The sequence below is a fragment of the Bactrocera neohumeralis genome, chromosome 5 (assembly GCF_024586455.1).
Source record: "Bactrocera neohumeralis isolate Rockhampton chromosome 5, APGP_CSIRO_Bneo_wtdbg2-racon-allhic-juicebox.fasta_v2, whole genome shotgun sequence".
In the NCBI taxonomy this organism is placed as follows: domain Eukaryota; kingdom Metazoa; phylum Arthropoda; class Insecta; order Diptera; family Tephritidae; genus Bactrocera; species Bactrocera neohumeralis.
In genome coordinates, this window is record NC_065922.1 from 70257799 (window position 1) to 70281682 (window position 23884).

Consider the following 23884-nt stretch of genomic DNA (forward strand, 5'->3'; position numbering starts at 1 on the left):
CATTAAATCACAGAAAACCTTGCCAACCGGAAGAAACTCTTTGAAAGTTCGATGAAAGCTTTCTTACAGTAGTGTTAGTTATACGAATTCCGATACGAATTGACTAGGAATTTATGCACAAAATCACAGTAAAAATCACCAAACGTGAGAAACTCTGTGAAAGCTCTATGAAAGCTTGCTTAAGGTAAAGCTTTAGTTATACGAATTTATGCTTAATGAAAAAGCATTTGAAAAAAGTGATAAAAAAATGTTTTAAGATTAAACTAGTGTGGAAGCTTATGATAAAAAGTAAATGAAAAAATAATAATTTACAGGCGATCTGAGATCCGTGGGCTGCCTCGTTGAATTTTTAAGGGCTAAAAACGGTTTATTACGGCAAAACTATGAGTCCTATCGAAAAGGTTATGTGGCAGTGCGGTAGGTAATGAAAAGATCTTTAACCTCAAAATGTATGTGATAAATTCAAATAAACAAGATTTTGGGTTTATTTTTTCTCATAAATATGGTTCATATAATTTAATTTAATTTAGTTTAATCAATATTTTCCAAAACTTCAATATTCCGCTGCTTTTTTTTTTGATTATCAATATTTACTACCGTTTCTACTACTTTTTCTACTACCATTTTTTACCCTTATTTACATCGATTTACTACTTATGTTTACTATTTGTAACCCAAACCTGTCTGATAGAAGGGCTTTTCATTTATGCATTCAAATTTTTACTACTTTTTACTAACATATACATATGTACATATTTATGTATGCACTTAGTTAACCATTTTTCATTTGAGAAATTTTTAACTTTTTTATTACCTTTTCTGCTAAGCTACTATTTTTTTCTACTTTTTTATTTTCTGCTACATTTATTACATTTTCTACTTTTTGGCTGGCTCGTGTTTCATTTTTTCTCTTGTTTTGGTATAATTGCTTATCAACGGTAAAAACTAAAAAAATATTTCTTTCATTATGTAAATATATCTGCTATTTGATTTACTACTTTTTTATATACTATACTTCAATATTTTATAAGCTTCTGACACTCTGTGAAAAATTAGATTATAACATTCTGCTACTTTTTCATAATATTTTCCGTTTACATTCAGACTTTTACGAGCTTTAATAAGTACCATCAGTATATTCATCATTTTGAAGTGTTGCCATGTACAGGTGTCTATCTTTTTTCGGCTCTACGCGCACAGCACAGTCAGTTTACAACTTAAAAATTGAATGACACACTTCAACTCACATATTTCACTACCTTTACATTACATTAGTGACAAATTATTTACCAATTTGCACTAAAATGTTTGCCCAACTCTCTACTTTGTATGCTTTTCAGTCAACTTTTTTACTTCATAACTGTTAGTCTGCTTCTTCTTCTTCTTTGCTGGCGTGGACATCGCTTACGTGGCATTTCGAGATCCAAGTGCAGCCAGGTCCTTCTAAACCAACGGAGTGGAAATCTTCCTCTTCCAGCGGCGGGTACTTAGTCGAATACTCTCAGAGCTAGAGTGTTTTCATCCATTCGGACGACATGGCGTAGCCAGCGCAGCCGCTGTCTCTTGATTCGCTGAACTATGTCAATGTCGCCGTATATCTCGTACAGCTCATCGTTCCACCAAATATGGTACTCGCCGTTGTCAATACGCAAATGACTATAAATCTTCCGTAAAACCTCTCAATCGAACACTCCTAAAGCCAACTCATGAGTTGACGTCATTGTCCATGAATCCGAATCATATAGTAGGACGGAAATGACTTGTAAAGTTTAATCTTTATTTGTCGGGAGAGCACTTTGTTTTTCAACTGCCTACTCAGTCCAAAGTAGCAACTGTTGACAAGAAATATTCTGCGTTGGATTTCGAGGCTGACGTTGTTTTGGTGTTAATTCTGGTTCCAAGATAGACGGAATTATCTACGACTTCAAAATCATGTCTGTCAACAGTGACGTGCGAGCCAAGTCGCGAACGCGATGACTGTTTATTTGATAACAGGAGATATTACGCTTCGCTTCGTTATCCAGTCTGGAGAATGCAGAACTAACAGCGCGGTGATGTCAATATCATATCTTATAGAAGATGCTACCTTTTCTATTTAGTTCAGCAGCTCGTATTATTTTCTCCAGCAATAGATTGAAGAAGTCACATGATAGAGAGTCTGCTTATCTGAAACCTCGAAGAGGTTCATTCCGATACTGATGGAGCTTTTGCTGTCGCTCAACGTCAGCTTACATAGCTGTTTTAGCTTTGCGGGGATACCAAGTTCAGACCAAGCGACATAGAGACAGTTCCTTTTCGTGCTGTCGAAGGCGGCTTTAAAATCGACGAAGAGGTGGGGTGTATCGATCTTTAGTTTTCCAAGATTTGACGCATGGTCGATAGTAGATTTTCCAGGTCTAAAGGCACACAGAGAAGATCCAATCAGTTTTTTGACGGTAGGCTTCAGTCTTTCACACACTACGAAGCGATATTGAGGAGGCTTATCCCACAGCAATTGGCGCAGATTGCGCGATCCCCCTTTTTGGGGAGTGGACAGAGCACACTTAGATTCCAATCATCTGGCATGCTTTCATCCGACCATATTTTGCAAAGAAGCTGATGAATGCACCGTGTAAGTTCTTCGCCGCCGTATTCGAATAGCTCGACCGGTAATCCATCGGCTCTTGCCGCTTGTTGTTCATCAGGCGGGTAATTTCTATTCGAACTTCATCATAGTCGAGCAAATGAAAGTCTATTCCATCGTCATCGATTGGGAAATTGGACTCGTCATCTCCAGGTATTACACTTTCACTGTCGTTCAGCAACCTGGAGAAATGCTCCCTCCATAACTGTAGTATGCTCTGAACATCAGCCACTAGATTACCACTTTGAGTTCTGCAAGAGTATGCTCCGGTCTTGAAACCTTCCGTTAGTCGCCGCACATTTTAGTTGAATTTTCGAGCATTACCCCTGCCGGCCAGCTTCTCAAGCTCTTCATACTCACCCATTTCGGCTTTGTTTTTTTTTTATTTTCTGGCATATACAGCTCGCTTCATTTTTTAACTCTCGGTATCTATCGCATCCCGCTCGTGTTATGGTCCATCTCATTATTGCGTGGTAGGCTGTCCGCTTTTTTTCCACTGCTACACGACAATCCTCATCGTACCAGACGTTCTTTCGATCTTTACGAAAACCAGTGGTTTCGCTTGTAGCTGTACGTAAGAGTTTTCTACCACAACACACTCGTCTGCATGGCGAAATAGGGACAGCATAACAGTTAATGGAAGTTGTTTCTCTCTCATTTTATAAATTATTTTTAAATTTGGCTGGCATAACGTTCATTGAGGTTCATTGTCCGCTTTACCACCTTCGTCTTAAGCATGTCGACTGTCAATCTCGTCAGCTACACGTGGCTTTCGTTTAATGAAGCATTTCATTTTTACGGTTTTCGAGCATTTGAGAAAATCTCCTTGTTGTGGTGGCAATGACACGTAAGTCAGACCACATTTACGATTCGCCAGGTGTTTGTTGTTTTTGCTTGCTTAGTTTACGGTTTTATTGACCTAAATTTATTTGTAGGTCGCACGGATTTCAGATTTTTTATCACTACTCAAGTTATACGATAGTTTAATGAGCACGGTAGGCCTAAATATTTTTATTAATTGGTAATATAGTAAATAACCCTAAAAGTTGCTTTCTAAATTGGTTGGCATTGCTGCTTCAAATATAAGACACATAGAGAACCACTTTCAAGTCGACAACCAAATCCTAAACCAAGCTTTATACCTTTCATATTTTCTTAGGATCAGGTTAATGGGAACACTACAGTTCATTAGTATGGATACTCTCGTGACAAGATCATAGCGTGAACGTTGGCTTGAGATCAGTGCTAGACTTTGGCGCATTATTGCGGTAAAAAGTCTAGGAATTTTCCGCTCACAAATCCGGTCATTTACGAGATCAAGTAGACGCCACAGAAGGGCAAAAGTACTATTTCTTATTGAACGTTTAACTTTACGGAATGAAAACATGAGGAACCACACCACAGTAACTATGCTGATTTTTGACCGACTTCAACGTGGTTTTTTGGTTTCGGCGATTTTTTGGAACGCCATATGGTAGATTGTTAGACCGTTTGGCCTCATATTCATAAACCCACTTATCGTCAGCATTGTCACGTACCCAAAACATTAACCAAAATGTGTTGAGTCGATTCATAGGAAACGCTCAGATCTTCTGCTCTCTCCGATGGCAACACACGTCCTCGTCCTACAATAGAAAACAAATTTTTTGGCAAAATTCAGTCTTTATTATTTAGCATAGTTTTCTGCAAGGATAATACACAGGTTATAGCGACCCTTCAACTTTTCGATACCATTTTGTTGTAGTATGATTTGTCCTTTGCTTCAAAAAAGGCCTCAGTTTCGGCGATCACCTCTTCAATCGCCAACATTTCTTCCCAGCGAGCACTATTTTAAAATCTGAGAACAAGAAGTAGTAATGGAGGCCAGATCTGGAGAATACGGTGGATGAGGAAACAAATTTAAGTCAAATTCATGGATTTTTGCCCTCGTTTTCATTGACTTGTGACATTGTGCATTGTGTTGGTGAAACAGCACTTTCTTTTCCAGTTCAATCCAATAATATTATGAAATAGTAGCTGTAGATGGTGCTCGCTTTTTCAAGGTGGTAAAAAAAATTAATGGAATAAAATGCAAAATACAGATGCAATAACCCTGCAAGCCAATTGTTGCGTTTTTCCACGCTTTGGAGCTGGTTCATCGTATACAGTCCTCTCCGGTGACTGTCGATTGGACTTTGTAGTGAAATAAAGGAGCCATCTTTCATCCATTGTCACATATCGTTGAAAAGCTCGGGTTTATTGTGTTTAAACATATCTAAACACTGATCTGAATCATCAACTCGACATTGTTTTTAGTCAAAAGTGAGCTTGTGTGGCAACCACTTTACACAGAGCTTTCTCATAGCTAAATATTCGTGAATGATATGATGTTTATGTTCAGTTGATATCTCAAGAATCCCTGCCATCTCGAACAACTGCACTTTACGGTCAGCTAAAATTGTTTTGTGGATTTTTTTGAGGTTTTCGTCAGTAGCTACTTATTTTGGTGTGCACTGGGTTGACGGTCTTCGGTGCTCATTTCAACACGTCTAAAGGATGATCCATTTCTTGTTCCCTACTTTTTTAAAGCAAAAGCACAGAAATTTCAATTTTAATGGGGAATGTTTATTATCATTCGAAAGAACATTCTTTGGCTTTTATTTTTTGAAGATTATCTGTTTCAAATGTTGGCCGCGGCTACGTCTCAGATGGTCCAACTGTTGAATCCAATTTCCGTTGACTCGTTCGAACATTTCGACTGGTAACTGGCGAATGACACGCCTAATGTTTTGCTCCAAGGCCTGAATCGAACCGTGATTGTCCGCATAGACTGAGGATTTTACAAATCCCCACAGGAACTAGTCACACAGTCTAACAGTGTGATATCACATGATCTTGGTGGAAAATCGACCGGCAAAACGTGAAATTATCTGCTCCCGAAGTGTTCTCTCAATAAATCCATTGATTGATGCGATGTGTGGGAAGTGGCGCCGTTATGTTCAAACCAAATGTCGCCGAGATCACAAGCTCCATTTTCAGGCATCAAATCGTCGGTTATCGCCCACAAGTTACACCAAACCATTGTTTTTTCTGGATAAAATGGCAACTCTTGAAACTTTTCAGGTTGCTCTTCGTTCCAAAAGCGGCAAATTTGCCTGTTTACATACCCATTGGGCCAGAATTGGGTCTCATAGCTGAACAAAATTTCGCTCGAAAACGTCGGATCTTCTTGAAACTTTTCAAGAGCCCATAAAATGAAGCGATGTCGCTTGAGAGGGTCAAACGGCTTCAGTTCAAGCTGTATTTTGTTCGATTTCAGTTTTTGTAAACATTTTTCGGACAAATTTCAATAGTTCAATGATCGATAGGGATCTGGGGGCCTATTCTGTAACTCGATTCGAAAAAAAGTTTACTCGAATTCGGATTTTTTTTACTTTCTGTAACTCGATTTTCGGATTTTCAAGCCAATTATCGAATAAAATATTCGTTAACTTTTGAGTTGTGGAAAGCAAAAACGAAAATTGCACGTATTTATTCTGGCACAGGGTGGTACAACTTTCGCATAATTATAAAGTAGATCCGAATTTCGAATAGAATACATTTACGAATCGAGATACAGAATATTTAGGGCCCCTGGAAATAAAAATAATAACAATATACTCGTTTTTCTCTCCCTTCTCCTAATCGCTCTCTCGAATTCAGTAACAAGTTCCATTTAATTATATTGAGATAATTATCTTTATGTTACTGATATTTATTACAAATAGTTAATTTCTTAATTAAAATATTTTAATAATAATAAAAATTTATAATTTTTACAATTATATTATACTTGAAAATAATTAAAATTATAATTATTTGACTCATTCGCTTATAAATGTAATTAATTACAAGTAATCGCTTAACTTAAATACAATACTTAATTAGCGCGAAATATAATTGCACATAGATTATATATTTATATAACTGTATATCTGTGTCCAGGCTTATATGTATGTGTGTATGTGTAGCGTCACTTATGCACTTAACAACTTAATTAAATGGCGCGCGGCAAACAATTTGCTTAATTAACTCGTTTAATTAATAAATATGCCACTAACTAATTTAAATTACATTAAAATTAACAAATTCAATTTGCGCAAACGTAGCACACATCGACAACAACAATAATTAGCACACAATTTTAACTAAGTAGAATACAGTAGGCGTTCGTACAACACGAAGCAACACGAGGTCATGCACATTTGAGGCTCTCCGCTCTCTTTCTTCTCTCTTTTCATCACTTGACGACTATCGACGCAGCTGTCGGCCGATAACGGCGACTGCCATTCACCGAATGCGTGCCATGCGTGCTCGTGTAAAGGCTCGTGCTGGCAGTCGCGTGACGTGCATGTGCACGATACTTGTAGCCCGTTATGAGTTCGCGTACCGTTTTGCGATATTTATCCGAGAGTACGCAATACAAGAAAAAATTCGCAGCCGCATTGATGTCAGCGAGAAAATTGAAAATATTACCAATAATCGCTTGCAGATTGTTATCGATATCGACATTCTCCGAAACGATTAAATAAATCGCCCACGGCAGTTGACAAATGATGAAGAGCAAAACGACCGCGATCAGCGTAACGGTGATGCGGTTCTCCTGCGAAACGGATGACGTGTGTGATTTGCGTTGCTGCTGGCGTTTTGAGAGTACAGGAAATGAAAGACCTTAGCTTGAATTTCATATAAATGTTACTTACCCCTTTGCCGCTCATGCGCGAGCGCCGTATGCTGTTCGCATTCGTCATTTCGCCGCGTAAATTCTTTGACCGTCGCACCAACATTATGAGGAAGCAATTGAAGGTGCCCAACAGGCATAACGGTATTAAAACGAACACGAACAAGGTGAAAAAGTACCAGAGGCGTGTATAGAGCGCATTCTCGCCCAAGCTCGATTGGCTGTTCTGATAGTAGATGACCTAAATTTCAACAGAAATTTAATCTAAAGCGAGTTTGATATAACTTTCGACACTTACTTCTTCGCAGTAATCCGTTATGTTGAAGAAAACCGTTTCGGCATTTTGCGTTCCATGTGTCGACTGCGCGTTGGCGGCCCTACCACCACCGCCGGTTAATTTTCCAAAACTCGGTTCTTGCTCAGCTATTATATCTGCATCTTGCATTGTCTGTTCAACTTCGTCTGCGTTTTCTGTAGTCGGCGTTGCTGCACGCACTAAGAATTCTGTATCCAATAGCAGATCGGCGCGGCTATCCAGTAAGTAGTAGTTTGACATAATTCGGGGAATGTGTGTTTCAACCGCCGCAGAAAGTGCTCTCTTCACAACCGAACCTCGTGGAACTAAACGGAAAATGTAACTAAATTAATTGAACGAAACTGGATTAATTTAGGTCGAACTGAATTTTCGGAAGCGCAGAACTTTCAAAACCTGGGTGTATTCGTATGTCGATTAATTTAAGTGGGCAAAAATAGTTCAAAGTTTGATTAGCGATATCTCGAAGTCCGAACTCGTTTTCTCGAAGTCTAGAAATCTTGAACTAAAGGCCCAGCTATCCATCGTAGCTTCTAAAATATTTAGGAAATCAAAACTTTTGGACCAGTTTGTGCGGAAGATGGCTTAGACCCCGAAAAACTGAAGAATGTATTGACAAAACATCTAACTGAAATCGAGCTGAATGCCATGTATTCTCTAACTTGTGTTTACTTTAAGCCGAAGTACCGAAATTGATTCCGGATTTTAAGATTTAGATTTCTAGTAGAGCAAATATATACGGTGGACATTATCCAAAAGAAAGAACAATAAGCCTTTACCGAAAATGCAAATTACTTGAGCCGACCCCATATCGAAATTAAAAAGTCGGAATATTCGGTTCCCGGGATTTTTCACTTTCTGAACGTCTTTAACTTCTTTGCTATTGAAAAATCACTAAGAAATGAGTACAGTTATAAAGTCTAAGTTTAGCTTTACAGAGAAAGGTCTTATAACTTTACATAGTAACCGAAATATTTGTTAGCTTTATGCAAAACGGAGAATCTTATTGGCTGTTTGTAGGCTCAAGTTTATGACCGTATTTCACTAGTTTAAAAGAACTACTGTTTCTACTTAAAGTCAATCCGCACATTCAGCATTTAATAAAAGCTACAACATGCGGTTCTAAAGTTGAAGCTCCCTATTATACCTTTAGTTTATACATAGTACAACTACTTCACTCTGTACCCCTTAGTATCTTGGGTGCCCCACATGTCCATACTCTCAATTTACTACCCAATCGTTGTCGGGCATTCAAGCGTAAAAAACTCGCTTTAAGCTCTCGATGCAACCTTTCCGTAAGCAATCGCTTCGCAACACATTTATACACTTTACACCCAACTACCTCACCAACCGATCGAAGCATGCCTTACGCTCGGTCCCAAAGTGCCCATATTACTCACCTCTCATTTGTGCGTCGTTCGTTGTGACTGCTGATGTTGCTGCTGCTAGCGCGAACCATTCATGCATTGCCGGCAACGGCGCTGCATTTGCTAGTGCGATTGGTAAAGGTGTAGCTAAAGAACGTGTCAAAGGTGCCTGTGTGGTGCTGCCTGTGGTGGGCGCTGCCTTATTCGGCTCCACTGTACGTTTCAATCTACGCAATATTACATCCGGTTTAGACCTCCATGCGTTACTCTCCGTGTCGCCTACATTACTACCGCCACTACTGCTCGCCAAATTGTCCTTTTTGCTCACTACGTCCCCAATTGCTGAGTCTACAGCCTGTGTTTGCAAGTGATGAGCTGTGTGCTCTGTGCGTTCATCCGCAACCGCCTGACCGCTGCCTTCGAAATCGATATGTGGCGTTGTCGTTACTGCCGATTTTGGCGGCAACATATAGTGCTGCAACGGTAAATGTAGTGCGTCGTTTTGTTTTTTCGTACGCCCTGCTTCTTCTTGCTGTTGTTGTTGTCGCACACTTTCGTTGTAATTCAGTTGGAGCAATGACAGTCGCTCTGACGCGTTCGCTTGCGTTATATTACACGCAACGCCATGGATATCAATTGATTTCTTAGTGATGCGATACTGATGTTCGAAAGCTGTCGAAATTGTGGAGAAGAGGCAGAAGAGTGCGACTCCTTGATTTTTGTCGAGTTAGGTGCATGTGTTGTTTTTGTTTTGTTGTTTATTATTGTTGGAATGCAGCATGTTTCGTACGTGTCGTGTGCATGTGGGAGTAAAGAAAACACGAAGGTATGGCAAGAGGTAAGCGTGTGAAAAATACATGAAAATTTCGGCATTCAAGTGTCAAGCGACCAACAACAAAGCGGGTCAAATTGCGGGCACTCTGACAGCAGCATATTACACTTGCAAGTAAAGAGTAGTTGCAAATTGAGTATAGCAAGCATATTGGCTCGCATATTTCGTGTTGTATTAATTTCGGTAACCACTGTTATTTGTTGTAGGTGCTTCGCACAGTTTTACCGACATATAATATGCGCAAATACATGTACAGGTAGTTAAACACGTAATCCATTTGAGTTACAAATTTAGTGATGTGCGAAATACAAATTTTAGTTATCGATTATAGAAATTTAATTATCGATAACATAAATTATCAAGTTTGAAACTTGCATATTAAATTCTGTGGGACCTTTTTTCATGAGCAATATATTTGAAATATACATAAATATATTTATCGATACCATTATTAATCTTCAAACTCAATTATCATTATAGCACAAATAATCGAATTTGGAAAACATATTTAACAATAATAAAAATTAATGTATTATTTGGAATTCCCATTACTAATTTAGTAATCTATATATACAGATTCTAATTTATTTATCGATAACATAAATAATCGAATTTAAAAATCATCGATATTAAACAAATTAATTTACTAGTTTTAAATACCTTTACAACTTTATTAAGGTACGATATAATTGAAATATAAATATATTTATCGATAACATAAATAGTCGATTTGGAAAACATAGTTAATAAAAAAATTATTTTATTATTTATAATTTCCGTTACAAATTTAGTAATACTCGACATTTAAAATTCAAATTTAGTTATCGATAACATAAAGAATCGAATCTGAACATCATCAATATTAAAATTAAATTCTGATTTTTAAAATCCGTTCGTCAATAACTAAAAACTTAATTTATAAGTTTAAAAATTTCGATACAATTTTACAATCAAATTAATTTACTATTTTTAAATTCCTTTACAAGTTTATTAAGGTGCGATATATTTGAAATATAAATATATTTATCGATAACATAAATAATGGATTTGGAAATCATAGTCAATAAAAAAATTATTTTATTATTTATAATTTCATTTACAAAAATTTAGTAATACTCGATATTTAAAATTCAAATTTAGTTTTCGATAACATAGTGAATCGATTTTGAACATCACCAATATTAAAATTAAATTGTGATTTTTAAAATCCGTTCGTCAATAACTAAAAACTTAATTTATAATTGTTAAATTTCGATACAATTTTAATAATCAGCGATATTTTTGAAATATAAATGTATTTATTGATAAAATAAATAATCGATTTGGAAAACACAGTCAATAATAAAACAATTATTTATTATTTGTAATTTCGTTAAAAATTTAGTAAAAATCGATATATTTAAAATTTAAATTTAGTTATCGATAACATGAAAACTCAAACCCGAAAATCAACAATATTAAAAAATTAAATTCTGATTTTGAAAATCCGTTCGTCAATAACTAAAAACTTAATTTATAATTTTAAACATTTCGATACAATTTTAATAATCAGCGATATTTTTGAAATATAAATACATTTATCGATAACATAAGAAATCGAATATCAATATCAACATCAAAACAGAAATTTCTAAAATATTTTGCTTCACTTATCGATAAATCGATAAACAAAATCAATTATTGTTTTAATTCCATATAAGTATTCATTATTTTCACAGCAGAGTATTTGGTGCTCAATTCTAAACATATATTTCCAAATTAATTTGCTTCAGTTATCGATAAATCGGTATTTAAAATTACCATTGCTCATCACCAATACATGCACATCACTAGTTCGTTGAATAACGAATTCCCAAACACGTTCTTACCAACTCACCTGTAATGACTTTCTTTGCCAACGATTCCGTGCAGAATGTCTGTCGTTTAAGCGGGTAACGTATCGCAATAAATCGTTCGATCGTAAAACACACAGCTATGTAAATGGAAATGTACGCTGCAACAACCGCACCGCATAGTAAAATTGACAGTTGATACGCCATGCAATGCCGAAGGACCCAGATGATATGGTAGAAAAGAGTGAGAGAAACGAAGAGAAAAGTACATATTAAGTTATTAAGACACAGGCGTGTGAAACGTGCGTTAACGGCGTTAAAGGAGAGAGAGCGTAAAACAAACGCAAATGAGTGCGTAGCTCAAATTGGTTTTCGGCGCCTCAATCAATTCACTTGTAGTACAACTGAAATGAACAATATGCAAGGCTGCGTCGGTAAGCCTCACAGGCATTTGCTTTAATGTAGACTGTAACTGAGCGCTAATTGAATTGCAATTCTTTTCAGAAAAAAATTTGCGCTTAATTGCGTTACTTTAAATAGAATTTTATCGCATACGAAGTCATTTCGGCTCATTCGTTAAGTGAATAAACTGATAAAATGCCGCTTAGTGCCGTTAAAAACTGTCGTATGAGTGTCTAGTTACAAAACTAGTTATCAAAGTGATTCCCACTACTTCTTACTATGATTATCTGAGCTCGTAGGCTCTTACAAGTCTTAAAATTCGCTATACTTCACCAGATACTCAGTCTCTAGACGTTCTGCTGGCGCATGCCGATGATATTGATATCATAATCGCGTAAGCGGTGTCGGTGTCTACGCCAATAAAGAAGAAGAAGAAGACGTTCTGTTATTCTACTAGGTACTACATACTCAGTCAGTAGTCAGCTATCAGCTATCAGCTATAACTAGAACCATATCTCTTACAATCTCGTGCTGCTATAATATTTCTTATCTTGTAAGCTACCAATACTCTGCATCATACTTATTATATTATACTTCACTCGGCTTCCTAAACAAAATCCTGCTTTTCAAAGCTAGTTCCACTTAATTCCGTCACATTTTATTGAAAATCAGCTTTTATTTGACAGCTGTCACTTGTCAATTAAAACAAATTCCAACCGCTCTATAAAAAGACACTGCGTTGCCTCTCTCTCCGTTCTTAAATGCATTTCAAATTTCAATACGCGAATTCCAAAAGCACTTACCACAGGCATCACAAAGCCAAACCGCATAACCATAACATTTCCAAAAGATTTCCACATTCCGCTGCACATAGTCGTAGTGTTGTAGTGATAGGAGCAATGCCATGGTGAGATAAATAATATCGGTGATGGCGAGCGCGGTGAGATAAATATTTGTTGTGCAACGCATGCGTTTTCTAAAATTTTGAATATAATTGAAAAGCGAAAAAAATTTACAAATACAAATATTTAGATCTGAAAATTAAGCTAATATAAATAAATAAAAAATTTAAATATTAAAATAAAATATTTATTTTTTTTGTCGAACATACAAATCGCCACTTAAAATGCAAAATAACGTAACATCACTTTTCATAAGTTTGCAGGCGAAGGAATAAGGTTATAATAGAACCCACTCATATAAAAAAAAATTGTTTTGGTTATAAAATGGTTATATATGACGGCGAGAGGTAAAAATTGTATGAAACATATACATATGTATGTAATATGATAAAACCCAATTTCGATTTTGTTTGGTGATTCGTAGTTTTGCATTTCAAGTGAGTCATACAAAAATTATTAGTGAAAAAAATTCTGGTTGTATATTTATGATTATTAGTAGAATATTTAATTTTTTATACTTTATGAAATACTTATAATTAAAAATTATTATTTCAGAATATGGAAACTTAAAAAATAACTTAGTTTTTTATTTAATTTTAACTAAATTCTAATTTTTTAAAAAATAAAATTTTTATTAATCAAAAAATTAAAAAAAAATCATTAAAAAAATTTTATTTGAGGAAAAAACTTTTTTCAAATTTTATGCAAAACTTTACAATTAAAATTATTAAGAAAATAATAAATATAATTTTAGCTTTAGAAATTTCACAATTTAAAAGTAATTATTTCGGAGTAATCCAAAACTTTCAAAATAATATTTTTTTTATTAAATTGTAATTATATCCAAAAAACTAGTTTTTGGAAAAATAAAATATAGTAGTTTTGACTTTACTTCAAAACTTTGAATTTTGAAAAATTTCGAACATAACACATTAAAAAGATCTTTTGTTTCATATGAAATTTCGAAATTGATACATTTTTTTGTTGTTAAAAAATATTTAAAAATATTGCTAATCAATTACATAAATTGTCATCGAAATATTGTCATTATATAATGTTTTTTTTTTAATTTTTCGAATGTCTATGAAAAATGTTTTCTGCAATTAATTAAAAAAGTATATTTAAAAAATCAAAATTAAAAGTTTTTAAAAAGTCGGTTCAACAATTTTTTTCTTAAAAAAATATTTTTTATTTAAATGTTTATAAAAAACTTGTTACATTGACTTTTTCAAAATCTTTAGTTCTAAAATATTTCCAAAATAACAGAAAAATTATAAAATTATTGATATTTCAAAGTTTTAATTACAAAAATTGGCATCAGAAATGTTGTTTTTTAATTTTTCAAAAATAAAAAAAAAAATTCAGCAAAAAAATTTGCAATTAATTTAAAATTCAAATTAAAAAGTTTAATTTTCAAAAAAAAAATGTTATTTTGACTTTTCCAAAACTTTAAGTTTTGTACCATTTCGAAAATATAATTAAAATTTTTTTTTAGAATTATTTCAATATTTACAGTTCTAAAATATTTCGAAAATAACAGAAAAATGATAATATAGTAATATTTTAAAATTGTAATTACAAAAATGTTTTCACTTTACTTAAGTGTATAGTTTTTGAAAAAAAAATTGTTATACTGACTTTTTCAAAACTCTTAATTTTATACCATTTCGAAAATAATACATTAAACAGGTTTTTAATTTCATAAAAAAGTTTTTAGAAAAAATCAAAAATAATATTACTTTGTAAATTTCGAAAATTTGGTTTTTAAAAAAATTATTAATTTTTCAAAATTTGTCATCAAAAAATTTTTTTTTTTAATTTTTCAAATATTTTACAATAACTTATTTCAAAACTCTTTACTAATTTAACATTTTTTACTTTAATTGTTAATCTTTTTTAAAATATTTTGTATGCAATTTTTTCCTTATTTTCTTTTCAGTGACAAAATAAAAGCTGCAGAAAATATTTGAATTCTCAGCAACAAAGCAAGTTTTACGTCAACAAAATATTATTTTTGAAAAATAAAATATACCTCAAACAATTATGTACGTACAACAACAACAAGCACCAAAAAATTACACCATTCGAACGGTAAGTACAAAATTATTACTACAAAAATTACTATTGGCCAACTAGTTCTTCCCCTTGCTGATTCTCACTCCATGTCTACAAAACCGTTATTCAATGTTGATGCTTGTTGCACTCACCTGGTCAGCACATAAATGCTCACTGAGTTGCCCAACAATCCAACTACAAACACGCATGGCACCAATATGCGTTGCACCACATGACGCACTGCGGCCACATCCGCGGAGCTGAACATCATTGCGATTCAAAATATTTGTGTGTTCCATAAAATGTTGCGTGCGTGTTTGATTTGGTGTTATAGCGCGTGTGTTTGTTGTATGGTGGATCAGTGCGTGCTTTTTTATATTTTTAATTTAATAGTGGTGATTATCATATATATATATTTTTTAAATTCCCCGAAAACAGTTGTTGACTTCTAAATACTTATAAAAATGCATAAATGTGTTGCTGCAACATGTTGCTAAGGCACTCGTTGATCTATCGTGGTGTTCTGGTCGAAGATATGATTGTTTTAAGTGCGCTGAAAAGAGAGAAAAAGTATTTTGAATATCTGGTTTTTTGTTTTTTAATTTATCCAATACATAAACAATATTTGTTCTATCAAATTAAGTGTCTGCATTTTTTCGGGTCGAATCCTAAAGTAGTTATGAATCGATTTTTTTTTTTTGTTGTAGTCAGTTATCTTATTTTTCCAATTAAAGCCCATTAGTCACATCATGGGATCAAATATCAACACATGTCATATCACGTCACCATATCACATCGCTTGTGAAATCATGAGACTTTAAAAATAATAAAATGCAACACATGCCATATTAGTCATATCTTATGATCACATCACATCACATGTTATATCTTGTGATATCATGAGACTTTAAAAATAATAAAATGCAACACATGCCATATTAGGCATATCTTGTGATCACATCACATCACATGCTATATCACGTCACCATATTACAACGCTTGTCGTATCATGAGACTTTAAAATTATGTAACACATCAATATGATGACATAAAAGTCATCACGTGATGTCGATAATTTTTCTGCAATGTACTTTATTAAGAGTATATACATATGTGTAGATCAATTTAGAGTGTTTTTTTTTGTGTGTGAGGGAAAATTCTTTTCGCATCATCAAAGCAGTCGTCACACCAACGGTATATGGCGCTTGTAGGTCACTAAAAAGCCCCCCTCTTAGGGCCGTCACTTGTCCTTGAACCGCATTTGCATTACTTCATGGTTGCATTCCATTTTGCTCATTGAGAGATCCGACCAAGTCCCGCTTTTTGCTGCGTAGCAAAAGAACTTCTTCGAGTTTAGGTTTAAGTAGTTGGGATCTACTTTTCTGATTACTGATTAGCACCAGCCGTTGCTCTGTCCAGGATTTAGAGAATATTCTGGCTTCAATGCAGGAGGAAGAATGTGTTTACGGTGTGATCCATTTGGCGGCGGCTGTGGCAGGTGGCTTTGTTCAAGCACCGAATTTCTTCATTATTATTTTATACCCAAGTCACCTGGGATTTTTGTTAATATCCACGTATTCTTCCCTTTTTTCTTTTAGCATGATATAGAAACACATCATATGATGTCGATCACATGACCAGAGATTAATAGCAGCACATCATATGTCGATCACATGCTCAAAGATCAAACGATTTTTAAAATCTTACTTATCACACTGAAATTCTGAAATTACTAATATAAAAACTTTTTCACTAACTGTTGACTTTTGATCAAACACATCACAATCACATCAAAAAAAACATCGTCACACGTTTCTGTGTTATCATCGTTTGACTTTATCTCAATCAAATGAATTTATTTCAAAAATTTTAATATTATTTGAAGCAAAGATCAATCACAACGTCAAAATCACTTGTCACTCTCGCGTCACAAACGCATTGTTAAAATTTTTAAAACGTCACCTCATTATGCTAGTTGAGTAAGACAATATTTATATGCATTCTGTCTTTTGTTTGTTTCAATTCTCATAACAGATGTTTTCAATTGCATCACAATGCATTTTTTTATTAAATTTCACATACGTCATTTTTCCCCCTAATTTCAGCCAAAGCCGTCTTTACTTATATAAATTGATCGAAAATTTTTTGGTAATATTTTTTTTTAATTTTTTTTTTATTATGTTGATTATTTTTTCATAAAAATTGTATTTTATTTTTATTTGATTTTTCTTTTTTCTTAATTTTTAAATTTTTATTTGTTAATTTTTTTGTTTATTTCTTTTTTTTAATTTTATTCTTTTAATTTATTTATTCTTTACTTATAAATTGATCGAAAATTTTTTGGTAATATTTTTTTTTTTAATTTTTTTTATTATGTTGATTATTTTTTCATTAAAAATTGCATTTTTATTTTTATTTGATTTTTCTTATTTCTTAATTTTTAAATTTTTATTCTTTTAATTTTTTTTTTTATTTATTTTTTTTTTTAATTTTATTTTTTTAATTTATTTATTCTTGTTTTCGTTTTTATAAAATTGTGTTTACACACTCTGACAAGCTTTGGCGCTTGCAAAATCACTAGGCATACATAAACAAAAAATCAAATACCTCGAAATCACAAATGTTTGAAATTTTTTTTTTTCTTGAGCACATATTTTTCCAGCTGAATTATTGCAAAATAAGCGCATCGATTTAAATTGTTGCTTGACACAAATTGTCGAAAATTAATCAACTCGCCAATTTTATTTACTTGTTGTCAATTTTTGATTTTTCGATTTCTTGTAGAATTATTTTTAGATTTCCTACTAAATCATTTTTGCATTTCTTAATTATTTTTAAATTTCTTTTCTAATTATTTTTAAATGGTTTTCATATGTACATTCATACAATTATATAGGCAAATCACAAAAATTGTGAAAATTATGAAATTTATTTACATTTTTTATCACTGTTTACAAACTCAATAAATTTTCAGCAAATTTAGAACGGAAATTGAATATTTGTTTGTATGTTTTATATTGCAAACTTGGAAATGTTCATATGTATATATAAGTAAATAAATAGATATTTATTCTGTTTGTTTATTTGCTTGCAAAATTATTTTCGCATTTGCTTGGTGTATTTATTTGTTTAGAAAGAAAAAAATATCAGAATTAGTTTGCTGTAAACTTTATGTAAATAATTTTTATATAAACAAATTTTTATTAATTTTTACCGAATTAAAATTTCGAATTCGTTTGCAAATAGTACAAATATTAAAATACAGTGTTTTGTGAATGAGTTCCCATTTTCGCTTTTTAGAAAATTTTTCGATAAAATTTTCTGCAATTACAATTTAATAGACATTTTTTAATTCAATAGTATTTTATATTTTTTAATACTAAATTTTATCAAAAACAAATTAGCAACACTGCTCAAAATTTTTTTTAGATTTTTTTAGATTTATTATTCAAATTTATTATTTTCAAAACACCAATAAATATAGTTTTCCAAACACTACCCAAACTTTGTCCGAATACTACAGGCACTCGAAGTGTAACCAATTAAAAAAGCCATAAATTCGGTTTGGAAAATTATTTTTATTTATTTTAAAGTACAAAATGTGTGAAAATAATCATGAATTCAGGACCAATTCACTTTTGCTCGATATGACCACCTTTTGCCTTAACTATGGCCTTGAGACGGTCAAAAAACGAATCGCAAGCTGCCCGAATGTGACTTGCCGGTATTTTGGCCCACTCACGGACAATGGCTTTCTTCAGCATCTCGAGACTGGTGTATTTTTTACTTCGGACCTTGCTCTCCAAAATGGCCCAGAGAGAATAATCCATTGGATTCGCATCTGGTGAATTCGAGAGCCATTGTGTGGTCGTAATGAAGTTCGGAACATTGTTTTTCAGCCATTCTTGGTTCACTCGCGCTTTGTGAGACGGTCTTGTTGAAACGTCCATGGTTTGCGACCGAAATTTTAGTTTGCCCACGGCTTCAATGCAGCCTCCAGTACACTTTCCCGATAATATGTCGCATTTACTTTGACGCCAAGCTCGATGAAAACAATTGGAGAGCGCCCATCTGCGGTGACAGCGGCCCAAACCATTATTTGTGGCGGGTGCTGCCTCCTGGTGGCCAAACGATGACTTAGATTCTCGTATGAACGGTTGGTCAAGTAAACCATATCGTTTTGAGAGTTTACGAATGCTCAATCGGAAAAATTTTTTTGTCAGAAAACACAATGTTTGGAATTTGACCGTTTTCGGCCAAGCGAAGCAACTGCTTCGCTCTCTCAAGTCTTACTTGTTGCTGCCTCGGTATGAGATCAAGGGCCTTTTGGAACTTGTAAGGCTTGACCTTGAGCTTGAGCATGGCGTTTTGCGATGCTACCAGTATCATTGTAACAAAGGTCTGAAGTAGAAAAATTATTCAAATTTTGGGTTTACGAAGCAGCTTGGGTTTGTATGCAGTTATGCCGTTTATTAGTATTTAGTTCGAATTACGATTTTTTGGTTTCAATTTAACTTCGATTTGCCTTTAGCTTTTATTTGGAAATCGTTTTCATCTAAGGTAATCGTTTCAAACTAATTTTGTATATTGTTTGGTTATTCGTGTTTGGGTTTTTTGTTAGTTGTGTTTTAAGATGTGGAACTAAGATGGGTTCTGGCTTTGGTTTTCTAAATATACATACTATACAATTTTTTTCGAAAATATATTATTTCACATGTTAAATGGAAAAATTTAGGTTTTCATATTTCGTTCAAAATTAATGAATCGGAAGTGAAAATTCATTTTCTGTATTATTTTTACCCAACCACTACACCATCACCACTCGGAAAAAATTCTGACACTAATTGGTGCATTTTGCCAGCGATCTTTTTTTACAATTTCAACTCACTTACTGCCGGTCTCACCGACTCACTATAGCAACATTTGAGCCGCGCAGTCACAACTACAGTTACAACCGCAGACCAAAAACCACATCCACCGTACATACACACACATACAAGAAAGTCATGTAAAACTACACGCTGTTGTATACTATTAATGGCAGCTCTGCTCATGCATACACACTGTATATGTACTATATATTCACAACCGCTTCAGCGCCTGTGCATATGCAACATAACAAACAATTGTTTCTAATAAATTTTTGTTAAAAGTTATGAGCATTGCCATACAAAAGCGCTAAAAACAACATTGTTGCCAGCGAGTTGTAGAAGTGTTGCAAATATTGCCAGTATCGCTGTTGTTGTTGTTATGGATTTCAGGGTTGCCACGCTTTACACGGAATGCTGAAGGTGGGAAAGCTTTCAGATTTTGTATTTGTTTACTGCGCACACACACAACCGTACATAATTGCAGCGCCAAAACCGCATGAAATTTTGTCAAATTTCGTTATGTCATTCAGCGCTCAGCGCACCCCGCCGCAGCCGCTACCTGCCACATTGTTGCGCCACTGTTTTCATAAATACTGACAGTTTATTTTATAGTTGCGGTATTTTCTGATTACACAAGCTTAATGTAAAGCACACAAACACATGCAAACGTACATACGTCCATATAAACAAATCTGATGTAAGCAAGGGCAGAAGCGTGCCACTGGGTGCGTGAGTTGCGAGATAAAGTATGAGCGAAAGTTTTGAAAACTTTTCCGAGTGTTTTGCCAATGATGCGGTGACTAAAATTATGAATCTTAGACAATAGTTTAGCTTGAAATAGTATGCAAAGTAGCTGAAAATCACAAATTTGTGTGAATACAAAATTTTCTATAGAAATAATGTCAAATAAGTTACAGTTAGCATTTTTTAGCACTCAGAACGCAGGAAAAACTCTATTTCTCTAGAAAATAAAATATAAAATAAAAAATTTTTAAATAGTAAATACAATAAAATAAAATTTTTTTACATAATTAAGTTTAATTATGGAAAATTAAGTTTAATTATGGAAAAAAATTTATTTTTAAATCAAACATTGAAAAAAAAATTAAACTGCCCAAAAATTAAGCTTAGTTACTGAAAAGTAATAAAAATATTTTTTCAAAATTTAATTAATTAATTAACGAAAAATATAGCTGAATTACTAATAATTAAATTAAGTGTAGCTCAGTTGTAATAATAAAATTTTTAAAAAAATTTAAATTTATAAAATCAACTTAAAAACATTAACAAATTAAAGTTTAAAATGAAAATAAATATTTTAAAAATGAATTAACTAAAATTTAACTAAATTAATAAATATTACAAAAAAAATAAAAATCTTACAATTTAGAAAAAAAATTTAATTTGCTTAACAAAACTTAACCAATTAAAAGTTGAACTAAATCTAAAATTATCTAAAACAAATTACAAAGAAATATTTATTATTTATAAAGTTAAAAATTAAAAAAAAAATATTTTAATATTTTATAACAGTAATGAATATTATCTGAAAAATAAATTAATGAAAATTCTAGCTGAGTTAGTAATAATGAAATTTTGAAAAAATTTTAAATTTAGAAAACCAACTTAAAAAAATTAACAAATTTTAATTGAAAATAAATATTTTAAAAATTAATTAAGTGAAATTAATTATTATCTAAAAACTAAATTAACGAAAGTTGGACCTAAATTAGTAAAAATTAAATTTTGAAAATTTTAAAATTAAAAAAATCAACTTAAAAAAACTAACAAAAATTTTGAATGGAAAATAAATATTTTAAAAATTAATTAACTCAATAATTTACTTAATTATATAATTTATAAAAAAAGTTTTAAAATTTTAAAATTTAGAAAAAAACTTTTAATTGCTTAACAAAAATTTACCGATTGAAGGCTGAACTAAATCTTTAATTACCTAAAAAAATTAACAACCAAATATTTAACCAAATTATCGAAAATTTATTAAAATTTATTTATAAAATTAAAAATTTTGAAAAAAGAAATTTTTAATATTTTATAACATTAAGGAATGTTATCTGAAAAATAAATTAAAAATTTTGAAAAAAAAAAATTTGAAATTTAGAAAACCAACTTAAAAAAATTAACAAATTTTAATGGAAAATAAATATTTTAAAAATTAATTAACTAAATAAGTAAATATTTATAAAAAAAGTTTTAAAATTTTAAAATTTAGAAAAAAAACTTTTAATTGCTTAACAAAAAGTTGGACCTAAATTAGCAATAATTAAATTTTTAAAATTCTAAAATTTAAAAAAACAACTTGAAAAAATTAAGAAAAATTTTAATGGAAAATAAATATTTATTAAAAATTAATTACTAAATAAAGTAATAATAAAAAAAAGTTTTAAAAAAAAAAAAACTTTATTTGTGAAAAAAAATTAACCAATTAAAAAAAGCTAAATAGTGAAAATTAAAATAATAGGAAACTAAAATTTTAGAAATTAATTAAAGTAAATTTAAAACATTATTTTTAAAATTAAAAATTTCGAAAATAAAAAATTTAGAAATAATTTATAAGATTAATTTTAATTAATTTAATAATTTATGAAATTATTTATTATCTGAAACCTAAATTAACGAAAGATGGACCTAAATTAGTAATAATTAAATTTTAAAAATTCTAAAATTAAAAAAACAATTTAAAAAAATTAAAAAAATTTTAATGGAAAATAAATATTTTAAAAATTAATTAACTAAATAAGTAAATATTTATAAAAAAAAAGTTTTAAAATTTTAAAATTTAGAAAAAAACTTTTACTTGCTTAACAAAAATTAAATTGAGGGTTGAGCTAAATCAGTCAGATTTTAAAATAATAGTTTTAAAACTAAAATTTTAGAAATGAAAAGCTTAACTAAGTTAGTGCAAATTTATGAAAATATTATTTTTAAAATTAAAAATTTAGAAAATAAAAAGTTTCAAAATAGTTTATGAGATTAATTATTATTATCTGAAAAATGTTATAGATTAAAACGTTTTAATATATTTAAAAAATGCGTAAATAAAATTAAAACTAAATTAAGCAATTTTTTTAATTAATTGGTAAAGTTTAAAATTTAAAATTTAGATTAAAAATTAATTTGTAAAATTTGAAATAAAAAGAAAAATAATAATTTTAAATGTTAACTTAAACAACTTTACTAATTAGTTAATAACTATAAAAACAAAAAATATTTTAAAAATTAAAATTTAAAAAATAAAAGATTCAAGAATATTTTTAAAAATTAACTAATTAAAAATTATAATATTATAAATTAATGATTATTTATAAAACCGTGACTTAAAACTTGTATGCATTTGGAATATTCGTTTGTTCAAAAGTACTTGTCCCTGCTAATCTGGTTTGTGTCCGTGATACAAACGAGGAAAGCAGCACTGCTTTATAAATAATTTGATAATTTGAACATCATAGCGAAGCAAGTTGAAGTTCATACCCCAAAAAATCAAAGCAAACATTCGTAGGAAGCCTAGTAGGGGTTAACTTAGGTTAAATAGGAAAAGACTTTTTGATTCTACAATCCAATCATCAGTCGGGGGCTTACCTGCTATGGAGATGAATATGCTAAGGTTAAACAACTTATCTGGAATATAACACCGGTCAAAGATTATTGGTAAAAGCGGAATGACCTTGTTGATGATCTCGTCCGCAAAAAATGTCCTTCAAAATCTGATTCAATTAAGAGACAGCCTTTGGTTCAGTAGGTAGAAAGTTTAGACCGCCTAAGTGCTATTAAGTCGTTATTGGTTGATTGTACAGATGTTTCACCTGTGGTTTGCGAAGGTTTGATCATATTTGGAAGAACCTCTGGGAATTCTGATAGTTTTCAGAACCAAAAGCAGATATGAAAAGAATTGCGTTCCCAGCCAGCTTAGCCGAAATTTATGATGACTGGGATATCCCAAATAGCGCAGCGTATAAAGCGTCCATGA

General features: G+C 31.8%; 1 protein-coding gene across 4 annotated transcripts in view; it reads right to left on the reverse strand.

Moving 5' to 3' along the window:
* Positions 1 to 6369: 6369 nt before the first annotated feature.
* The window catches only part of LOC126758501 (uncharacterized), a 59134-nt gene continuing 41619 nt past the window's right edge, over positions 6370 to 23884 (reverse strand). For 3 of the 4 annotated variants that reach the window (XM_050472785.1, XM_050472784.1, XM_050472783.1), the window contains exons 3-9: positions 15178 to 15578; positions 12872 to 13044; positions 11711 to 11827; positions 9036 to 9713; positions 7621 to 7943; positions 7345 to 7563; positions 6370 to 7280 (exon numbers count right to left, since the gene is read on the reverse strand). In XM_050472785.1, coding sequence (XP_050328742.1) covers positions 6882 to 7280; positions 7345 to 7563; positions 7621 to 7943; positions 9036 to 9713; positions 11711 to 11827; positions 12872 to 13044; positions 15178 to 15296 — 2028 coding nt within the window. In that variant the 5' untranslated portion in view covers positions 15297 to 15578 and the 3' untranslated portion in view covers positions 6370 to 6881. The remainder of the gene's footprint in view (positions 7281 to 7344; positions 7564 to 7620; positions 7944 to 9035; positions 9714 to 11710; positions 11828 to 12871; positions 13045 to 15177; positions 15579 to 23884) is intronic. The other variant, XM_050472786.1, reaches the window with a different exon arrangement.